This window comes from Pogoniulus pusillus, chromosome 13, assembly GCF_015220805.1.
Source record: "Pogoniulus pusillus isolate bPogPus1 chromosome 13, bPogPus1.pri, whole genome shotgun sequence".
In the NCBI taxonomy this organism is placed as follows: domain Eukaryota; kingdom Metazoa; phylum Chordata; class Aves; order Piciformes; family Lybiidae; genus Pogoniulus; species Pogoniulus pusillus.
In genome coordinates this window covers 31,398,714-31,421,151 of record NC_087276.1, presented here as the reverse complement: position 1 = coordinate 31,421,151, position 22,438 = coordinate 31,398,714, and the positions used below count along the sequence as shown (strand labels likewise).

Here is a 22,438-nt window from a genome sequence, read left to right as displayed (position 1 = left end):
ATTCCTTAACCAAAGGGCGCAACTATAGCCACACAGGTGGAACTAGAGAGACACAGCTGTGTAACACCCACGAGCTGATCACCACAGCACAGCCAAGCACACAGTTTAACACTGGAGTTCTCCTGCTAAGACTCCTGTGCAGCAACGTGTGCTTGCCACTCACGTGGTCAATGCCTTATGACGAACAGCAGGAGGAGTTGTGATCAGGGACAACGTCTGAAGTGGGAGCTTAAGCTGTGACAAGCAGTGTCACAGGTACTGCTCAAAGCCCTCACAAGACCCCCTGGGAACACCAGAGTCCGTCTGAGCCGTTTATTAGTCTCCTCTTTTTTAACAAGCTTTAGAAAAAGAATCCCAGGATTTTGCCTCCTGTGTGTTTTCGCCTAGCCTCCTCGTGGTCCATGATGCCAGCTGAGGTTGTCAGTACAATGTACCTGTTGAGAGAGACAAATCTCCAGGTTACTGGTTTGTTCCAGGCTCCCACAGAGCTGACAGCACTAACTCCATTCCCAGTGTTATGTATGTAAGAATGGGCCTGGCAGATTGAGAACACGATACCAGACAATGAAAAAGGAACTTAATCACAAGTATAGCTGCAGCACACAAAGGATGTTCACAGCCTGTTCCCCAAATATTTAAGTCTTAGCATAAGAACTTTTCTTGCACATTCCCAATGTAAAGTCAGTTCAGCTACTGTGGCAATAGCAGTTTTATAGTTCCTAGACAAAGTCTGCTTCTATTTTAAGCAGACATTTTTCTTCAGAGCAGGTAGAGTTGCCATGGTGCCAGACAGCTTCTCAGCTCCTAGTGCTTTGTCTCTGTGTTTTGACCACTGCACACTGATGCAGATGAGGATCTGGATCTGGGCTGACAACTGAAGCAGCCTTAGCCATTGGTACTGCCAACATCTGGATTATCAGCACCTTCATCCACACTGCTCCACCAGAAAACCTCTTGTGCCACTACTCTAATTTTTTTAACACTTTTAGAGGTATGACAGGACATACTAGCAAACTGTACAGGTTCAGCTAAAGCAAGCAGCTTTTCACTGGAGCTTTACCACAGAAATGACAAGGAATGGTTAATCTGCCCCTGACAGGCCCCTGAAGACTCTGTCATCCTGCTGCACTGACATCTATTACTCCAGGCAGTGAATTTTGGGAAGGAAAAATCCACTGCACAATGGCAAAATTTCTGTGTTGTGGAAGTCTGTTTAACACAGGCTCCAAGTATCTCATCACTTACTAAGCAATTTATTACTTACTATCTAAGCAATTTATTCACCATAACAAAGCCTAAACTTACATGACCGCACTCCCATCTGTAAGTGGCCACTAGCAGAGAGTAAAAACCAGTAAGAGAAACTCTATTTTCCTGCAGAGGTAGTGAACATGAGAATTTACCACAGCCAAGCAAAAATAGGTACTTGCTTAGCAGTGCCCCTTTAAGATGGACTTTTAGATTGAGAAATCAGAAAGGAAGTGTCAGGCCAGCCTGCCTCAGGCAGCAGGAAAGCCTAAAGCTCAAGCCCACAGCCTACACAGGACATGGATGTGCTCCATACTCACCCAAACTGACGTGAAGGCAGCAGGTTGTTCTGCCACTTTTCCAAATCCTTCAGCTGAACATCAAATCTGGGACTGATGACACCACACTGGAAAACAGAATCCTGTTACAAACTGGATTTGCACATTTGCCATTCCAGTGCACTGGATGATGGGATTTAACACCTCCAATTAACATGTACTTGGCAGCAACAGATTTGAGTGTCAAGAAGCTCACTCCACTCCCTGCAGCATGGAGCAGTGCCTCCTCTCAGCTCCTGAAGAATCTCACACAGCTACTCAGATGTTGCTTCCCTAGCCTCACCTCTTCCTCCTCCTCGCTTAAACAGAGGGACCTGAACTGCTGCCTGAGTGAAACTAACACATGGCTACACCCGGGAGAGTACACCACCTTAACACAAACCACTAAAAACTACAAAGTATCCTGCATCATCAGAAATCCACCGATTACTTGAGGATACTCTGCTTCTCAGCACCATCCACAGTCAGAACAGTACCCGCACATTTTGAAGAGGGAGAAATTAAAATGCATAAACATCAGTGAAGTTTTCAACTTCATCCCACTACTGACCACTACTACCAACCACCTCCACTCACCTCAGCGGTTCCAATTATCTTCATAAACATCCAAGAGCAAAACAGAAGCATCACCACCCTGCACTGATGGACATTCCTCTGAACCAAACTACTGTTCCCTTACTGCAGCTATCGACGGAAACACTGATTGCACCCAGCTGCACCCTGGCAGGTATTTTACCAGAGCATGCCAGAAGAGCTCAAGGAACGCTCTCCTCAACGCTGGTGGCCATGAATTTTGTCAGCCACATCACAGTAGTTATTTGGGTAGAGTCAGAATTCTCTGCTTCCTACACTCCAAGCCACTTTCAGCTGCAGTATTTGTTCACTATGGAGACAGCCCCCAATACATTTTACCCAAGTCTTACTTTGTAAAAACAACACAGGAAGAACCAGGCAGCTGACCACTCTGTAACAAAAGCATTTCAAACACTTCCCAAATACCCATGGATACTACAAACAGTCCAGGAACTTTAAAAGCACTGATTAAACCAACATTCAACTGTCCTGCAACTGCAAGCAAAGCCACCTAGTGCCAACAGAGAGCCGTGTATTCTCAGCATGGACAGGGGTATTAAACACCAGCTGGGATGCAACTCAGTTCCTGTCCCTTAACGCAAATCTTCCAGATAGTTTTAACATCAAAGAAACCACTGGGTAGCCAGGAAGCCTTTAAAGAGAGAGAAGCATAGAGCAATTGCAGATCCCCCTGAAAACATCTTACATGGACAGAGTTTAAAAGAAACTTCATTAGCCATCTACACCATTATGACTAGAGAAATTAACATTTGATAACCACCAGTAAGCCCATATTGCATGGGTTTAACAAATACCACCTTCTTAACAACTCCTTTCACAACTGGAGTAGACAGACCTTAAAAAAACAAACCCAAAACCCTCTCATCTAAACAGCTCCCTGGAAAAGTGAATTCAGGAAGACTACGTACAGCTCTGGAGCCCCCAACACAAGCAGGACATGAAACTGCTGGAGCCAGTCCAGAGGAAGCCAACAGGACGCTCAGAGGGCTGCAGCAGCTCTGCTATGAGGACAGGCTGAGAGAGTTGGGGCTGTGCAGTCTGGGGAACAGAAGACTTTATAGTGGCCTTCCAGTATCTGAAGAGGGCTATGGAAAGGCTGGGGAGGGACTACTGACAAGGTCTTGTAAGGACAGGACAAGAAGGAATGGGTTTAAACTGGCAGAAGAAATTCAAACTAGATGTTACTTTCCCTGTTAGGAAAGGGTTCTTTGCAGTGAGGGTGGTGAGACACTGGCACAGGTTGCCCAGGGAGGTTGTGGAGCACAGAATCACGAAATGTGATCAAAGATCCCTGGAGATGTTCAAGGCCAGGTTGGATGAGGCCTCGAGCAACCTGTTCTAGTGGGAGGTGTCCCTGCCTATGGCAGGGCATTGGAACTGGCTGAGCTTTGAGGTCCCTTCCAACCTAAACCATTCTATGATTCTCTGTCTTACCTTGTTGAGTCTGCCTGTGAGATTGACAACAATCTTCCCAGCTCTGTGATCATCAATTATCTCAAATTCCCCAATGTAACCTGTAGAAGATGAGCAAACAGACAAATTAAAATACGTAACACTTAGCTATATCAATCCACCTCAGTGCAAAGCAAGCCACATCACCCTGGCTTAAAGACCACCTAGGAAGGAGGCGCAACCAGCAGAGCAGACCAGAGCCTTACCGTGCTTCATCATGACGGTGAGGAAGCGGACGATGACCTTGGAGCAGGGCCTGATGAGCACCTGGCGTTTCCCACGCTTCTCTGCGTTGTTGATGCTCTTGAGAGCATCGGCCAGAACGTTCATGCGCACCATAGTGCCTGCGGGCAAGGGGAGAGGCAGTCACGGAGCCAGAAAAATCAACCAGGCTGGAAGAGAGCTCCAAGCTCAGCCAGCCCAACCTAGCACCCAGCCCTGCCCAACCAACCAGACCATGGCACTAAGTGCCCCAGCCAGGCTTGGCTTCAACACCTCCAGGCACAGCCACTCCACCACCTCCCTGGGCAGCCCATTCCAGTGCCAATCACTCTCTCTGACAACAACTTCCTCCTCACATCCAGCCTAGACCTCCCCCGATACAGCCTGAGGCTGTGTCCCCTTGTTCTGTTGCTGCTTGCCTGGCAGCAGAGCCCAACCCCACCTGGCTACAGCCTCCCTTCAGGTAGTTGCAGACAGCAATGAGCTCTGCCCTGAGCCTCCTCTGCTGCAGGCTGCACCCCCCCAGCTCCCTCAGCCTCTCCTCACAGGGCTGTGCTCCAGGCCCCTCCTCAGCCTTGCTGCCCTTCTCTCAACACCTTCCAGCACCTCAACATCTCTCCTGAATTGAGGAGCTCAGAACTGGGCACAGGACTCAAGAGCACTGGCCTTTCATCATGGAAACACTAGGCAGCACCAGTTGTTAAAGCTTCATTTTAGACCTCAAAGATCTAAGGCTGACATAAAAATCAAGACAAAACTTCAAAAGCACCTTTGGGCTAAAAAGGAGCTCAATTCACGTACTCAGCTATGTATGCTCAAGAGAGCTGACAACTATCATGACAAGTCTGGAAGCCTGACAGACATAATTAAACTTGGCTTTATCAACACGCACACGTGAAAACTTAAAAGCCACCATCTAGACGTTTCCTCCGTATAGCAGCCCTCTCAGGTGAATTGCTTTGGCTTTGCAAGACAATCGTACAGTATTAACACTGTCCAAAAGCTAAGCAGTAGATAGCATGACTGCGGCTCCACCTGCTTACCGCAAAGAGCTGCGAGATACAAGCACAACACGGCACGCCGGAAAGGAAACGAGCATTCCCTCTCCGTTCTCGTAAGGAACAAGAGCACCCGGACTACCGCAAGACATGGCACGGGAACCACTTCACTTATTGAGAGGCAGCCAGGAAGGTGTCCTGCCCTGGGCCGCAGGGTCATTCCCAAAGCGTGTCCTGCAGCACACGACGGCTTTTTCCGCTCAGCCAGGGAACCCCCAGACGAGCAGGCTGACTAATTCTTACCCTCAGGGCGGCTGCAGAGACCTCTACTCCCGAGAGCCGCCCTTCTCCCAGAACCCTGCCTACCGTCCGCGCCCCAGGCCGTCCGACACCTCCTCTCAGGCCCCGGTGCACGATCCTCTCCCTGAAGTCTGCAGACTCCGCGGCCCGGCTGCCCCGAGCTCTGCCCAGCCCGGGCTCTCACGGCGCTGGCGCGGGCCTGGCCGCCGCGTTAGCCTCCGCCCTCGCCTCCCGCCCTGCATGTCCGCGGAGAGCGGAGCTAGAGGCAGGAGTGCTTCCCCCCACCCTCCGCTCCAAGCGCTCCAGAGAGTGCTAGAGGAGACGCCGGCAGCTCAAAATTGGCCGGTCCGGTTAGGCGCACCCTCACGGCCCTGGGGAGCCTGACAGAAGCGGCCACAGGGCTCGGATGGGACCGGGAACCGGCGGATGGCAACCGGGACACAGCAACATTTCCCCCACTCACCGGTGCCGCAAGATGGCGGAAAAGGAAGAGGCCGGGCGCCCGCGCGGGATTATGGGAGGGCCATGGGCGCGAGGCGCCGCGAGCTGCCCCGCGACATCTCGCGAGACTTGGCGGCCCAGCCGGGAGGTGCCGCGGCCGGGCCGCTCCCATTGGCCGAGAGACGCTTACGCACTTCCGGAGCGACGCCGCGGCGGGTTCCCATGGCAACCGGCACGCTCCGCGGGCAGGGGCCCACGGCAGGCAGCGAGGGACAAAAAGCATCTAGCGCGGCGCGGACGCCTGCGCGGCTTCCAGCGCCCACTGAGGCACACACCGATCCACTCACCCACGGAAAACCGCGGAGAGCAGGCCTGCGGGAGCTGGAAACCGCAACCAGAAAGCCAACCCACCCTCGAGAACAAAAGGCCCTCGATGGCACCGCTCCTGCAGCCCTGCGTTTAGAAGCGGGGGGGACAGGGGCTGGCTCTCATGTCTCCCAGTGTTTTTTTAACAAGACAGAACACAACGCAGGAATTCCCCAAACAGTTGATCTCCCCTGAAGTCTGAACGGGGCCACGCATACTGCATAGGAGCACAGCCACCCCAGCCCTATCATGGAGCTACACAAGGAAGCTGAAGGTCCGGAGTGACCAAAGCTGCACCAAGGAGATGTGCTCCTGCTTAACAGGAAATGTACAGCACCCTAAGCCAGTGCTGAGATGGCGGTAGAGGGGCTGCCACCAACTCTCCCAGACAGCTGTGTCACGGTGCACAACGTCACTGCTGGCCCTTCACTGTCTAGCATTTCTACCAGTGACAGGCAGTCAGAGCACTTCCAAGACGCAGCTTCAAGACCACACTACAGCACCTCCCAAGAGTTCAGATCTACTGCCAAGTTTTCAGTCTGAATTGCCCACAACACATCACTTTTAACTAGTGTTCATCAGCTGCAGGTGACATTGTTGCAGGACAGCAGGAGCTGTCAGGGTACTGCCATGGCTGAAGAGAGGTTTTAACTGCTCAGAGTGAGCTGCCTCAAACCAGAGGTGCTTTTCTGCAGGGACACTGTGCCTGCAGCACAGCACTAACACTGCCATTCCCAGCCCCTCTTGATCAAGAGACACGTTCACACCATGGTCTGTGCATCCACAAAGAACAAGTCATACAGAAGTGTTTTACTCTGTATTTACCTATTCAACAATCACAACAGACACTGAAGAGAGTTCATTTTAAACCAGTAAACTTTCAAAACACATTAACACAGGTTTTAGCTTCTTAAAGAAAAAAGCTCAGTTTTAAAAAAAGGAAGGAGAAGTCATAGAAAAAAGCACAAACGATTCAGACAGGCTTATTTACAGAGACAAACCTAGCATCAGCAAGGTGATTCTGGGCACAGACACAACATTCATAAAACCAAAGGTGCTACATGGCTCCATCATAACAGCAGTTTTCAGGACAATCGGCTGTTAAGGTAACACACACCTTAACTCTTTTTTTCTACAGTCTCAGTGCAATGAGTTGAAGTTTACACTACAGCTAAAGAACTGAATTACAGGTTTATTTATTCCAAACCCCTACTCACAGATAATCAGATATATGCAGCCAAAAAAAAAAGCAAACAGAATCAGTGAGACAAAAGGATCATCAGCTGCCCCGATTTCGGGTACGCATCCTCAGCTACGAGCATTCCTACTCTGCTAATTGTCCTCCCTCCACAAGGGTCAGTAGTAACAAGCCTCCGAGAAGTGTGAGCTTTCAGAACTGCCTTTTGTACTTGCTGTAGCCACAAACTAATGATCTCACTCAGTTACTGATATCACCCATTACCACGCTGATGGTTTTGAGTTGGGGTACTTACTCACAGAGCCTCCAAGTTCAGCTCTGCACATCAAAGGTCAGGATCTTCCACGTAAGATCACGTGCAAGCTGCAGAATCCTAGTCAGCACAGTGAAAGACACAAACCCACAGCAGTTGCTAGAGTGGCATTTTCACTTCATTAGAGAGCCAAGTAAAAGGGAAAAAAAAAAAACAAAACAGTGAGCAATTCAACTTCTATTGTCTTAATTATAGGTTAATTCTCAAAACTGTTCCCAAGGAAACCTTTTACAGGAGTGAACAGCACTTCAGCCTTCATTCATTTTTCTTCTCCTTGTGCTTAAGGAGTTTGTTTATCTCCCTTTTGGCCATTCCAACATACTTTGTGATGATCCCATGCTGATTTAGTCCAGGAAACAGCAACAAGAAACTTACTAGAGAGGAGTGGAAAATAAACAGAAGGAATTACTCAATACCGCTTTAACAAGCTTCTGTCACCTTGCAGTTCCTTAGTGCTCTTAAATCCTAGTAACTGACTGAAAACATTCAAATGACTCTGCAACAAGAAGTGTCACCAGACTCCCACACCCAATAATTCCCTCTACCTGTATCAGCCCATTTCAAGCAGCTAACAGAAAAGCCAGTTCTGCATGCTCCACACTCACCAATAAGATAGGTCAGAAAGAGATTGTGAACTTGCTGTCCAATCCAGGCAACCACAGCAAGAGAAAACAACATGGTCATGAAGTACTGAAAAAGAAAAGGGGACAGTTATGACAGAGCTGTTAGAGATCCCTGCCTTCAGTACCCTGCAACACATCAGTATTCCAAACAGGGAATCTGCAGGCTCTTCCACAAGCCCATGTACAAAGGCTTGCTCAAATCGAGACAGGAGTCTACAATGCTATCCTCTCATTTACTTTTACACCCTCTAGTTTCACAAGATGCTTTTCTGTCCAGATATCCTCCCCAGCCACACTACATCATCCCCCACTGACAGAACTCCAGCCTCACACAGTACCTGAAGCTGTTTTCAGAGCAGTGAGCTCAGCAGCTGATGCACCTAAGCTAACACACCACTTAGGCTCTCACACTGTTCACATAAGCTGGAAACAATCTCTTCCCAAAACCTGACCTATTACAAGGCACCCAGTTTAGCTTTACCTTCACAGCAAGGAACTGCTCCTCAGTGCACCAAAGTGCGAGTCTGAAGTCACCTATCCTGCCACTCCGGGTGCAAACCAGATGTGTGAGTGGCACCAAGTCACAGGCAGAACCGCTGGTTCTGCTAGGAATTACCAGTTCACTCAGACACGTGCCTTGCTGTAAACTCAAGATGAGACAAAGCACAATACATCTCTAGGACAATCGAGATGAACTCCTAGAACTTGCTACCATTTTAGGCTTCTCCTCCTTCAGCGTGAAGAGTCGCTTCCACCAGCCGACGAGTCGGCGACGAGACTTCACCAGACTGCCGCAGATCTCGTGAAACCTTTGCTGCTGCTCCGTGGTCCTGGAAGGAGGAAGCCAGGAGTGAGAACACAAGGCTTCATCTGAAATTTAACAGATCTCCTATGGCATGTGTCCAGCAGTAAAGGTTTATCTAGTACTTCTCCTGGCATTTCCTTCAGTTAGTTTTATACCCTGCTTTTGGCAAGCGCTGCAGCGCAACTGCCTGTGTAATTTTTCCATGCACTGACCTCCCTTCAACTGACTCCCAAAGACAACCACACTCCAACTGGCCAGCTGCTCACTTCATCTGACCCTAGTGCGATACACACAAGTCTACTCACCTGACAGCAGCGTCCATTACTTTGGCTCTCACGTTGGTTCTTTATCGGACACAAACACTTACCCACTCGGCCCCTTAAAGCAGACACACTAGCACTTACTTTTAACTCACAACATACTGAAACAAGGCTGTCTCCTTAGACAAGTCTTGCCTTTTTGCCACTCTGTTCCAATGCTCTCTGCATTACCCTTTTCCTCCATCCCATTTACTACTGCAACTCCTCTCAGCATATATCTAACACCCTTCATCATTTTAGTTCCAAGTATCTGCTATCCACTGATTACTAACAGCTAGCTTATAGCAGAACTAACTAGCATCCTTAATGGAGGGAAAATAATGTGCTTATGCCTTCAGAAACCTTCTTTTCTTCTAGAAGAGAAGGAGCAGGAAGGTAAGTTGTGCTAGTTACTTTTCATAAGAAGAATGAAGGACATCTTAGTGTCCTCACTTGATGCATTATACAAATTGCTGATGTCTTACTACAATGCCTTGACAAAGCTACTGTTTGATATTGACAAGTCAGATGTGCATTCAGATAAAGTTCATTTACTTACACTCAGGAAACTGTTTTAAACAGATTCAAGCTTTCCTCACCATTTATTAGAGCCAAAGATTCTAGGTGCAAGAGCAGGCACAAGATAATCAGCCAAGCAGAGGAACATAACGAAACAGGAAACGCCTGAAAGAACGCTTGGGTCCAAGTAGTAAATCATCCTGTGAAGAGAAGAGCAGTGACTTTTGGGTGAAGCACCAATCCAGAACAGAACTCAGCACAGATCTTTCCTACTATAATCACAGCTTTTGTATCAGATACCCTGAAGTTCATGCAGTTACTTCTGCTAACAGTTGCTTCTCTTTTTTCATTCCATTTCCCTCCTCCTCCTGCCCTGACACACAGAATCAGTCAGGGTTGGAAGAGAGCACAAGGATCATCTAGTTCCAATCCCCCTGCCATGGGCAGGGACACCCTACCCTAGATCAGGACACAACTCCAGTCAGCCAGAAGAGTGATTACTCCTGCCTCACAGGGTTAAACAGTCCTTTCTGTAACCACCCTCTTCTCCTTACTCCAGAATCACATGCTGGCATGGACACTTATCTGCAACAAGGCAGGCTGGGGTCACCCTGACTGCTACCATATATGGACAAGTGCTTTCAGCCAGACAGCTCTGCATCTCCAAACCCGAGACAGGCAACAGCCTTCTATCCTGTCAACTGGAAGTCACCTGCATTCTTCTCCTCCTTTCTCAAAAGGCTGGGCAGAGAACACAAAAAAACAGGTTGTGCACAAGTGACTGAACTCATCCTCAACAGAACAACATAGAGACAGAACAGGGAAGTAGTTTGCCCTACAGAAGCAAGATTTCCATAACGATGTTGCTGGGAAAAAAATCCAAAGGACATGACCAGGTTTGACTAAGAACCAGGACCCAAAGGGTGATGGTACAACATGAACACCACAAAGAACACACAGCTGAGTGGGGGAAAAAAACTACAGCAACCATCACTGGTAAACAGCTTGTGCAGAAAGCTCCTCCCTCCCCTCTCAGCAGGATGTGTCTCCTGGTAGTTCCTGTTCTCAGCACTCGAGGCTCTCCTTTCCAGCAAAGTTCACAGGCATTTAGAAACAGCACCTGGAGCAAAACCTGTCCTCTTGGATTTCTGAGGATGTCCTACTAGTTTACTGAACAGGTTTGCTACCAGCCATGAAATGGCTGCTCTAGGCTCACTCCACAAGCTACTTACAGAAAGGAAAAAGAAACCACACTCATCAGTGCCAGGGGGAACCAGGCTCTCTCCCAGCGAAGTACTTTATCAGTCAGCAGAATCACTTCTCCCCATCCTTGCAACTGCTCTTCCAAGCTAGCAGTTTCTGCAGCCTATAAAAAGAAAGAAAAAACTTGCATTAGTACCCAGAGTATCAAATTCATTCTTAGAGTAGCTCAAAAAAAAGTCATAATTAAGACCTCAGCTGAACACCTTTCCGAGTAATTACTTCACATTGTAAGCTTTGTACTAAGTTCTGACATTGTAGCACTGATGCTTTAATAACAGAGATCCTACCAAAGGAGCAGTGTATGTTAGCAAACCAAGTGATGCCTGCTCCCAGATTCTGACAAGTCTTTTCCCTCAGTCTCCCCTTTATGGTACTCCACTCTCTCAGATTAGCAGAAAGGTAAATTCTCAAGTTTTCAGTGCCAACATCTGCAAAATGGCAACATGGGAGCTGTTTAAAATAGGTGTGTTGTCAGAGATAACATCACCCCACTGAACCAAAGCTTTCTAGCTGCTGCCCAACAACTTATTTTTTGTTTAATTATGTTGAAAATGGATAAAAACTCAGAATCCACAGCAGAGAGAAGCTACTCAGCTGATGATATTTGGGCCACAAAGAAAGCTTTTTCACAGGTAGCCCAACACAGTGATCAGGCAGCTCTTAAATTCCTCTTCCAGCATTACTCCCACGTGCCTCTCTACACACCTCCTGCAAGCAGGCCCTACCAAGTACAGCATTAACCTGCTAAGGTGTCTCGGAGATTACACAACTCAGGTAGCCACAAACAGAACCACTCCGCCCAAGTACCAGGAGCTGAAGTGCCAGCAAGATCTGCACATGTGCTGGACAGAGACAGCATAACAAATTTCATTCTCAGCTGTCTGCTACATTTAAATGAGAAGCCTGACACCACTAGAATAACAAAGACAGCTGAGTGCAGCTACCGCAGCAAAGAATAGTTTTCTTGTGTGGTACCACTGGAAACTATGTGAAAGCTACAGCTCGGCATGGAGAGGAAAAAAGCAGTAGGAAACTATCCGACATCGCTGCTGAAGACCTTCCAGTTACTTTGTCTGTTTCACTCATGTTAGAGACACAAACTGTCACATGCAGGAGACAAAAGGCTGCACTTCGGCAGAGGATATTTTATCGTTAATTGTTTCACTTTATTGTCTCTGGCCGTCTGCATTTAGCATCACAACTGAGTGGGAAACAGAATGTAATCACAGTATCACAGTATCATCAGGGTTGGAAGAGACCTCACAGATCATCAAGTCCAACCAAGAATGTAGTAAAACCGATTCAGACCGGACGTAAGGAGGAAGTTGCTGAGCATGAGAGTGATGAGAGGCTGGAATGGGTTGCCCAGGGGTTGAGGCCCCATCCCTGGAGATGTTTAGGGCCAGGCTGGCTGAGGCTGTGGGCAGCCTGCTCTAGGGTAGGGTGTCCCTGGGCATGGCAGAGGGATTGGAACTGGCTGATCCTTGTGGCCCCTTCCAACCCTGACTGATTCCAAAACAGTGTTAAGAAGAGCTGCCTGTCTCCATCAACCTAGAAGACGACTGCTGCAAGTTGTTTTCCCATTAGGACGGATGTCAGCACCGTCTTCATCCTAAAGTCCACTCACCGAAGCTGTTCTTCACTGAGCAAGTCTGCATAGTAAGCGAATGCTGCAGCCCGCTCCGGCAGCGCCGCTCTGCGCACTCCTGCACCGCCTGCAGCCCCGCACCGCTGCGCCGCCCGGGGCTCGCCCGTGCCCGCCAGGCTGCAGCCGCCGGCTGCAGGGACCGGCTCCGACCCGCGCGGCCCTGCCGGCGCCGCTCCGGCACCGCCCGCACCCGCTGCTGCGGGGATCCTCCCACTGCCCACGGCAGACGGCTACCCCTCGCGATAAACAGACCTGTCCGGCACTTCAGCTCTTAAGGGGTCAAGCCCACCCACGACATCTCTGAGCTACGCTCACCGCCCAGCTCCTGACCCCCGCCTGCATGGCTAACACTCGATAGCTCAGCCAAAGGATGTCGAGACGCGAAGACACGCACAGGAACCGCATGCCCTGCACACTAGGTACCGCCAGGCGCTACGAGCAGCAGCACAAGAGCCGTGCCCGCTCCCAGGGACACCGAGCAGCTTCTCACACTGAGCCCCGCCAGCCCCTCGGGCACCAGCACCCTTCGGAAGCAGCAGCGAGCGCAGGGAAGGAGTTCGCCCGCGCCTCACAAGCTTGGGGCCGCAGTGGCCCTCGCAGCCGCTACCAGGCCTGGCTCCTCCACCTCCCGCAGCGCCCCAGGGCTGCGAGGCCGCCGGCCTTGCCCGGCCGCAGGGGAACACGGCACAGCCGCGGGAGGGGCCGCTCGGCCCGGCGCCGCCGCCCTCACCAGCTGGTAGCCGCTGCTGTTGTCGCCCTCCGCCATCTTGCGCCGCCCGCACACCGCCGCCCCTCCCGCGCCGCCGCCCTTATAGCCCCCGCGGCTCCCCGCGGCGCTCTGAGTGGCCTGCTCGCAATCAGAGGGGCCAATCGCGGCGCTCCGGGGCGGCACGGCGGCAGCGGGTTGGCTGCTGGCATTCGAATAGCAACAGCCGCCCAATGGGCGCGGAGCCGCCCTGCCTTCTCCCCTCTCCCCGCCGTCGCAATGCGACTGCGGCCGGAGGCGGCCCTGGGGCGCGGTGCCTCGGGGCGGCGGTCGAGGCGGGAGGGGCGCAGGGTCGGTCCTACCCGGGGAGAGAGAGCGACAGGCCTGGCCCAGGCAGCCCCCGGCGACCGCTGGAGAGGTGTACAGCCTGCAGCCTGGGCCGAGACAGCAGCCGCACCCTGACCGCAGCGATAACAGAGGCACCTCCGCAGCGCGGGATTCGGTGAGCGTGGGCGCTGTAAAAGCCTGCCCACGCCAGGCGAAGGAGGCTGCGGGGAAGGGGTCGTGCTCTCTGAAAAGGGTACCTTTCGGTGGCGTGCGGCACACGCGTGCCAGGGGCTCCTGCGCCCCCTTAGCCCACAGGCTACCTCCGAGTGCTGCTGGCTGCCGGCGCAGGGCTGCACGCACTGCACAAGGCACTGTCAGTTCGGAGACCAAGAGCCACAGGTACGAGACCACTACCACAGCGCCACAGGGAGCAGCTGCAGCTGGCACTGGCACCTGCTCAACAGCGTGCTCTGTGTTTCTCGGAGGCTGGAGCGGCAGTGGGTACTGACACAGGCGAAAGGCACCGAGCTGTATTAATATATTCTGACTCAGCTTTCCCAGTGTTTTGGTCACACTTGCTAATGAGTTTAATCACAGCCCCTGGCCTGCGCTGCCCTTCCAAAACACGGGCAAAGAAAACATTTCTAGCACTGAAACTGAGATACTTTCCCACCCCATCTCACCAGCGTGATGGAGAAGAGGGCAGCGACGCTTTTGCTCTACAGAACTGTTTCATCTTTTAGAGGGTGCTGTTCACACTCCTTCTACGTACGTTGTATGTAAAGAGCAGATCACTTCAAACAACTTTCAACCTCATTTGTGTGTTGCTAAACAGCCAGGGGCGTTTTGCTCTTTGAAGTGTTAAGAGTCAACCCTCAAAATCCATCATTTTAGCACAGCAACACTCGGATCCTATTTCTGTAAGGCAGAAGCTCTGATCAGTCTTCTGAGGAAGGGTGGACACGGAGAGCAGCTTTATACAGTGCTGTTCCTAGCCTTTGCAGCATCTGGCCAAGCCTCTCCTCTGGCTACTCTATTCGACCAGAGCCTGCTCCTGCTTTTCCTATATTTGCATGGTTCTCACCACAAACCCAGCAGCACTTAGCAGGGACAAAAGCAGTCTCCAGCAGCTGCCATCAGTTCCCAGTGCTCTCGGACTTGTTTCCTTCTAGCCAGTCTTTCCAACGCCAGTTACCACTGCAGGCCAGTCACAGATTTTCTCCCACAGAGAAAGCTGAATGTGTCCACAGAGGAGCAGTTCCCTGAAGTGTTTCTCCAGAGCTGAGAGAGGCAGAAGGGAACTGAAGCCCTGCAAGATATCCTTGCCGCTCAGAAACACCAGAGCTGGGCCACTGCGGCACAGGACAGCAGGGAGCCCTGCCGTGCAGCTCCACCACAGGAACACTGAGGTTGGCAAAATCCCTTGGGATCACCAAGTCCAGCCTATAACCCTCCTCTACAAAGTTCACCCTGAACCCTATCCCCAGGCCCCTTTAAACATTCCCAGGGTTGGTGACTCAACACCTCCCTGGGCAGCCCATTCCCAGTGGCTGACCACTCTCCCCCTAGTCTTCCTCACTTAGCAGCCAGGCCTTCTGGTGCATGATATAAACCACATACACATGGATACATTTGTCAGCTGGGTTGCTAAAATCAGAGCCCTAATGTACAGTGGCGATAAACAGTAGCTCAGTGTGGAAAAGCTGTTCCTCACCTGCCCAGTGCTGCCCGGGCTGCAGTGAGCCTGTTGTTTTCTCCACTGTATGACAGATCCTGCTGCAGCATGATCCTTCCTATGCTGAAATTCCCTGCACAGAGAATTAAACACCCAAGCTAACTTCAAAGCACCCTTAAAAGGCACAGCTTAACTGCCTTGTACACTTAGACACAAATTTTACATGCTGGGCCTCCACCCATTCATCATTCTTAATACCATAGACATGTCTCCAACCTTTTCCCTAGGTTAATTAAAAATGAGTCTGAGGGGAGGCAGAACTGCTCCAATCAGCCATGCATTTAAGTGCAGACAAGAGTAGTCTTCTGCAATATCTGCATTTTGAATGAAATCCTTTAGCTAAAATACTATTAGCATACTCATGAACAACTACTTTCCCCTAAAGAAACAAAACTGCATGCGATAATTGGGTGCTGTGCCAGAGCAAAAGATGGATGCATGGCAGGTGCCACTGTAAACTGTTTCCCTAGTCCAGTTCTTTGATGCATAAAGGACTGTGCCCACTGAGTTTAGGAAAATCTTGCCAAAAAAGGCCAGGTAAGAGAAAGGGCAAAGAAACCTCTGAAGCACTCGAGTGTGCTGAAAGAACAGCCAAATGTGCCAGGCACAAAACAGATTGGTAATTGAAGCAAACCAGGGACTGTAGAGCTTTCACCTCTCCAGTCCCCTCCAGCATTTCTGAAGGGATGCTTTTGTGTGCTGCTTTTCGTTCAGGTATCACACTCACAGAGACGTTCAGGTTGGCAAAGCCCCTCGGGATCACCAAGTCCAACCAACCTCTACAGGGTTCACCCCTAAACCCTATCTCCAAGCACCACATCTAAACGACCTTTAAATACGTGCAGGGTTGGTGACTCAAACACCTCCCTGGGCAGCCCTTCCCACTGCCTGACCACTCACAAAGCAGAGAAGAGGATAAATCTGCAGGCAGCTGCAGGGGAGTGGACAGCACTGTATGGTGTCACGCAGGCTACTACAGTTCACACAGTGAAACATCCTCTTTTCCCAGGCCAGGTAACCTCACACTAGCAGTAACTGTCACCAGAGCTTTTATGGAGGTCTCCTTCCTTTTTCTTTGGAAAATCACCTCCTTCCCTCTGATTTGTGTCCAGTGTGTATGGGGGAGACTCAAGTCTTTTGCAGGTATCTGAAAGATTACACAGAACTCATTACTGTTTAAACAGACTGATCACTGAAGGCAAAATTAGTTGCTGCAGATAAAAAACAGAGCATGAAGAACTGTCACTTTTTCAGGGATGGTAGAGCTATGCAGCCCTCCTCAGCATGAAACACACACAGCCTGCAGTCGGAGTGTAGGGGGAACTGCGCTGCTTTGCCACACCAGCACCTACCAACAGAAATACAGCAGCACCTAAAAGCAGACAGCCCCACGCTCCAGGTAGGGATCTGGGCTGTATTTCGTTCTCCCCCACAGTTCTCACGAGCCGTTTTTGCTGACAAGGAAGTTCTGAATGCATGTTTCATTTGTTTAAAACTTTATTAAATGCCGCAGTGAGAACCCATCTCCACACAAGTGTTTCATTTCTGGATAGCAGAGGTATCATACATGATCCACAGGTGACTGCATTGCCCCTCCCTTCCCCCCCCAGCTTCCAAGAAATCAAACAGCATGTTACTGTGGTACTCCAAACAGGTTGTTCCTAAGGTTATTTTTCACTGGAGAAAAAGAAACAGGCCCCACAAGCGTCTCGTTCTCCACTGCAGCATTCAAGCGGCTTCTCCCTTGCAATGCACGGCCTGGCAGAGGGTTCAGGAAGCGATGGCAGTGGAATGCCTTTGCATGGCTATTGTTAGACTTCCCCGGAGCTATTCAGGCAATCAGAATGCAAAAAGGCCGTGGTGGCTGCTGCAAATTCTTACACTTCGAGGTGCATTTCCACGAAAAATTGGCAACAGAGGAGAAAGTGAATTCTAAGAGCTGAGGAGGCAGAGCAGTTAGCATAGTGCAAATACTGAAAAGGATGCAAGTCTGTCTTTTACTCATGCCCACTGTTAAGTCATCTGACAGGCAGCCAAGCCTTCTACCCAGATGAGCTGGGAATTTGCACTTGGGAATGCAAACCCACTCCTTTACAAGAATTTTATGTCAGTAGTGGGCTTGGCTCAACTCCTTTAATACTTAGATTTGGATTGAAAGAAATGCTGTACTTAAAGTGTGTTTTGACTCTGAGAAGTGACTAAGAGGGCATAAAAGGGGCTTCCTACTTCTGTCACTTTTCAGCAACTGTGCCTAACGACTTCAAGTTTACAAATGAGGATCTCTTCCTACAAAGCTATGCAAATTGGTCTGGGTTGGGAACACCAGTGTGCATTTCTGCTTCAGCTGCCAGCACCTGCAAGCTGCTGTACTTGGGACTCAGTTGTGCTAATTTGTCTTGAAAATCAAAGCAAGAAGTCTTTAAGACAATCAGCTGATGAGCAGGATGATGCCTTAGAGAGGCTTTTCTGATCATAATCACATTTTGAGTGCAGAACTGAACTTTAAAAAGCCCAAGCCTGGAGGAAGGTTGACTCCAGAAGCGTTACTGAACAGCCATCTACACAAGTGTTGTGGCAGAGGAAAACTACTTTGCAGAAATCTTTACAGATCTAGATGGAAAAAAACCAAAACCCTGGAGCGTCCTTCAAGTGTTGGATTCACTCCTGTGAACTGAAGCACTGCAATTTACAAGTGTAAACTAAAAGTATTAGGAAAGTGAAGTAAAAAGCATATCACTCTACCTCCACCAGAACATCACTTTATTGTTTATCTGTCATCAACAATGTAAAACTCTACTAGAGACTCTAGCCTGGTTTTTAAAAAGGTAAAGGTTACATTGGATTAGCTACGTCATACGAAAGAAACTACAGCAATCACAGTAGGATGAGACTGGAGGGACAGTCTGAATTACAGAAGAGCGTACACTGCAAGCAGAGGGAAGTGCACATGAAATCAAATGCCTGTAGGGATCATTACTTGGAAACGCACAGTGACGATCTGGAGAAACTGTACATAATAGAATCACAGAAGTGACTTTGAGAGAACCAAAATTCCATTTCGCGGTTGACCATCCAACTCAGGAGGGCTCGGTGATGTTCTCTGGTTTCAGTGCCTTCGGAAAATTGGTTTACCAAACAAAATCTGTCAAATTGCACTAAAGTGTGAAGTAGAAGGATCGAAATCAAAAGGATATTGGAAGTACGCCTAGCCTACAAGAATAAGCCAAGAGGGGTGTGTGCAAGGAGCGGCTGGGAGGGAGGAGAGAGAGGGAAGAGGAGAGGGAGGAGAGAGGCTTTTTCTTCTATCTCAGAAGTTCTTCCAACGCAGTGTCTCTGCTGTACAGCTCTTTGCTTTCAGTCCATTTCTGAAGTGTACATTTTGTAGCCTTTTCCCGCACTGACCGGTCAGCCCGACCGGCGCCATTGCCACGCAACGAGAGTAACAAGAATCTGAATGCATCAAATCTTCCCTTGCTGTGATTTCTTCGCGGCCCCATTTGTTCTGTTTTCTTTGAACAGGGTTCGGTGTTTCCTGAATTGTTCACAGGGTCAGGTGGAATTGAGTTCCAGATCACTCTGCGGTCGGTAGCATCCCGATCTCTTTCTGTGGCTAACCCCCGGACGCGTTTGCAGTTCTCCCGCGGCAGAAAGACAAACCGTGTTGCTCAAGCGGTGAGCTTGCACCCTTGACCGTGGGGGTTGCAGACCATTGTGTTTAGCATATCCCTGAGTGCAGCTATCCTGCAGGATTCACTTCCCAGTGCACCGAGATTTCCTAGGTTTCCTCAGATTAAGCCCCAGTATGCATCACCACCGACTGTGGTGCGGCTACGGATGCCTGAGGCCGAGTTGATTCTGGTGGATGTCTGACCTCGCTGAACCAGACTGATCTGCTTTCTCCCTACTCATACCCAGGCAGTCCAACCTTCATACAGCTGAGCCAAGTTATCTAGATTAGTTGCTTCCTTAATCACAAAGTCAACCTATTAAAAAGGTCAAACAAGTAATTAAAAATAAACACTTTTCAAAATCCATCTTCAGTGATCTTAACATTTACAAAATCACAGAGCCTTAAGGGCTGGAGAGGACTTTGGAAGCTCATCCAGTCCAACCACCCTGCCAGAGCAGCATCACCTAGGGCAGGTCACACAGGAACACATCCAGACAGCTCTTGAATATCTCCAGGGAGGGAGACCCCACAACTCCCCTGGGCAGCATGTGCCAGTGTCACCCTCACAGTGAAACAAGTTTTCCTCATGTTTCCATGGAAATTCCTATGCCTCAGCTCCCACCCATTGCCCCTTGTCCTGTCACTGGGCATTTACTACTGAGTGTCACCTGCAAACACAGAATTCCAGGGACCAAAGAAATCCATCTATAGCAGCTGTAAACTTCATCTTGCACAACTTTGTGCAGTCCACACAGGAGATGGGAACTTGTACTGCAGGAGCAAGAGAAGGTCCTGCATCATCTCATTGCTACCCCCTGCTCAGAAAACAGTCACGACATTCTCAGACTGATGTGGACACCTGGGTGCCCTCACTCAGCTTCCCAGAGGCAGGGCTGTGGTTGTGCCAGTAAACACAGACTCACGTTCTGCCCTGTAGACAGCTGTACAGATCTCACATTCCCCTGGCTATCAACAGCTGTGCAACACATGTTAGCTTACTGCTGCAGAACAGAGACTTGTATCCAGTTCCTGAGTTGGTAAAGAGCTGCACTACAGAAAACAAAAGCATGTAGTAGAAGAAATGGATTCAGCAGTGCAAGGCAGCTGCACACCTTGACTTGTCTTGGGGAGGCAAAAGGGAGACCCCACTCACAGTAAGGCATGCTTCAGCAGACCTGCACCTGCGCTCCCTGCCGAAGACCAAAAGCAGGGACACCAAGACTGGAACCTTGCCATTTTCAACTCACCTGTTCAGCAACAGACATTCTCCTGTTGGGATCCACATCTCGGCCCTCTAACTTGGCTTTGACCCGCTTCCACACGCTAACTGCATAGGAATTCCTCTCCTGCACAGCTAAAGGTACAAAGTCAAATGAGTTCACTTTTACATTCCTGCACAGAAGCCCACGGATGTGGTTTGGGGGCTTCTTTGTGCTGCCACTGGTGGCTTTGTGGTTTGGGGTTTTTAGACCTGTATTTACCTTTTCCTGTTTTAGGGTCCCTGGCTGTCTTTTTGGGACTACAGGCAATAGTTTTGCCAGTTCCTGGGACTGTGCTTGGAGGAGTATCTGCTGACGTGGCAAGATTTTTCTGAATTAGCTTTCTTGCATTCTGAGACATCACCTCTGGCTGAGTTTTCTGCCCTGTATTGCTCCGTACAGCTGTAAAGAAATGACATAGTGAAGGTGCAAGAACAAACACAATCAACTATGTATCCAACGCAGCTGTCAGTGTTGCAGTACAAATCCATTTACAACAGTTGTGTTTCAAACTCTGCACCAGATTTTCTCTCCTCAGTCTGTTTTCTGATGTCTTTCATTTCCTAAGCTTTATCTCATTGAAATACATGCATTTAAGCTGATTGCTGGGGGCTCTCTTCACTTCTAATTCAACCATTTTGCAGGGCAGTTACAAAATGCAATTCTTCTTTTTGATCAAAATCAGGAGCCTGCACTTAGGCCAAATATTGACAGTAGAATAATCCTTTGACTATCCTCTTTAACATCTTCATAGATGATCTGGATGAGGGCATCGAGTCAGTCATCAGCAAGTTTGCAGATGACACTAAGCTGGGGGCAGATGTGACTGAGTTGGAGGGCAGAAGGGCTCTGCAGCGGGACCTTGACCGCCTGCACAGATGGGCAGAGGCCAATGGGATGGCATTCAATAGCTCCAAGTGCAGGGTGCTGCACTTTGGCCACAACAACCCCATGCAGAGATACAGGCTGGGGTCGGAGTGGCTGGAGAGCATCCAGACAGAGAGGGATCTGGGGGTACTGATTGATACCCGCCTGAACATGAGCCAGCAGTGTGCCCAGGTGGCCAAGAGAGCCAGTGGCATCCTGGCCTGCATCAGGAATGGTGTGGTCAGCAGGAGCAGGGAGGTCATTCTGCCCCTGTACTCTGCACTGGTCAGACCACACCTCGAGTACTGCGTTCAGTTCTGGGCCCCCCAGTTTAGGAAGGACACTGAGATGCTCGAGCGTGTCCAGAGAAGGGCGACGAGGCTGGTGAGAGGCCTTGAGCACAAGCCCTACGAGGAGAGGCTGAGGGAGTGGGGTTGTTTAGCCTGGAGAAGAGGAGGCTCAGGGGTGACCTTATTGCTGTCTACAACTACCTGAAGGGTGGTTGTGGCCAGGGGGAGGTTGCTCTCTTCTCTCAGGTGGCCAGCACCAGAACAAGAGGACACAGCCTCAGGCTGCGCCAGGGGAAATTTCGGCTCGAGGTGAGGAGAAAGTTCTTCACTGAGAGAGTCATTGGGCACTGGAATGGGCTGCCTGGGGGGGTGGTGGAGTCGTCGTCCCTGGGGCAGTTCAAGGCAAGGTTGGATGTGGCACTTGGTGCCATGGTCTAGCCTTGGGCACTGTGGTAAAGGGTTGGACTTGATGATCTGTGAGGTCTCTTCCAACCTTGGTGATACTGTGATACTGTGATACTTTATTGATGTTTTTGACTGTAAAGTAATGAAGAGTTGACTCGCATGAGTGCCTGTGCAGCATTTCTGGACTCGCTCCAAAGGAGACCATAAATGTTAATGCCAGTTTCCACAGAAAGGACAGTGGCAAGGCCTTCCGCGTGCTCTGGCCTCTGCGGAGCGTATCCAGATCTCAAAGAGATCATTTCAGTGCTGCATGACTTGGGTTTTACAAGCATTTATAACCTTACAAAGACTGTCTGTATTTCAAACGTGACAGAAGTTATGAGCCCCTCTCTGATGCATTCTTGATGCTTTCATGTCTGCACTTGTGCAAGCATTACCTGCAGCAAAGGTTGGCTGATAGGTAGCAGCTGACGTTGGGCTCGAGCACTCGTTTGATGTATCGGTGACTAAGGGCGATGCAAACCCCACTAGATTATTGTAGACACTAGGAGA

The 22,438-nt window shown here is 49.9% G+C and overlaps 3 protein-coding genes across 3 annotated transcripts in view; all 3 read right to left on the bottom strand.

Moving 5' to 3' along the window:
• Positions 1-298: 298 nt before the first annotated feature.
• RPS15A (ribosomal protein S15a) lies at positions 299-12,795 on the bottom strand. The gene is made up of 5 exons (XM_064153869.1): positions 12,792-12,795; positions 3,839-3,976; positions 3,615-3,694; positions 1,569-1,654; positions 299-434 (listed from the first exon to the last, which is right to left on the bottom strand). The coding sequence occupies exons 2-5, from the start codon at positions 3,969-3,971 to the stop codon at positions 341-343; spliced, it is 393 nt and encodes a 130-aa protein (XP_064009939.1). The 5' UTR covers positions 3,972-3,976; positions 12,792-12,795; the 3' UTR covers positions 299-340.
• On the bottom strand, positions 6,758-13,463 carry ARL6IP1 (ADP ribosylation factor like GTPase 6 interacting protein 1). Its single transcript, XM_064153868.1, has 6 exons — positions 13,358-13,463; positions 10,949-11,082; positions 9,797-9,916; positions 8,806-8,923; positions 8,076-8,160; positions 6,758-7,844 (listed from the first exon to the last, which is right to left on the bottom strand). The coding sequence occupies exons 1-6, from the start codon at positions 13,391-13,393 to the stop codon at positions 7,726-7,728; spliced, it is 612 nt and encodes a 203-aa protein (XP_064009938.1). The 5' UTR covers positions 13,394-13,463; the 3' UTR covers positions 6,758-7,725.
• Positions 13,464-16,874: 3,411 nt separating this feature from the next.
• Positions 16,875-22,438, bottom strand: part of SMG1 (SMG1 nonsense mediated mRNA decay associated PI3K related kinase) — a 64,740-nt gene continuing 59,176 nt past the window's right edge. Inside the window, exons 60-63 of the mRNA XM_064153867.1 lie at positions 22,324-22,430; positions 20,547-20,726; positions 20,313-20,419; positions 16,875-19,378 (exon numbers count right to left, since the gene is read on the bottom strand). Of these exons, the coding sequence (XP_064009937.1) occupies positions 19,301-19,378; positions 20,313-20,419; positions 20,547-20,726; positions 22,324-22,430 (472 nt within the window). The 3' untranslated portion in view covers positions 16,875-19,300. The remainder of the gene's footprint in view (positions 19,379-20,312; positions 20,420-20,546; positions 20,727-22,323; positions 22,431-22,438) is intronic.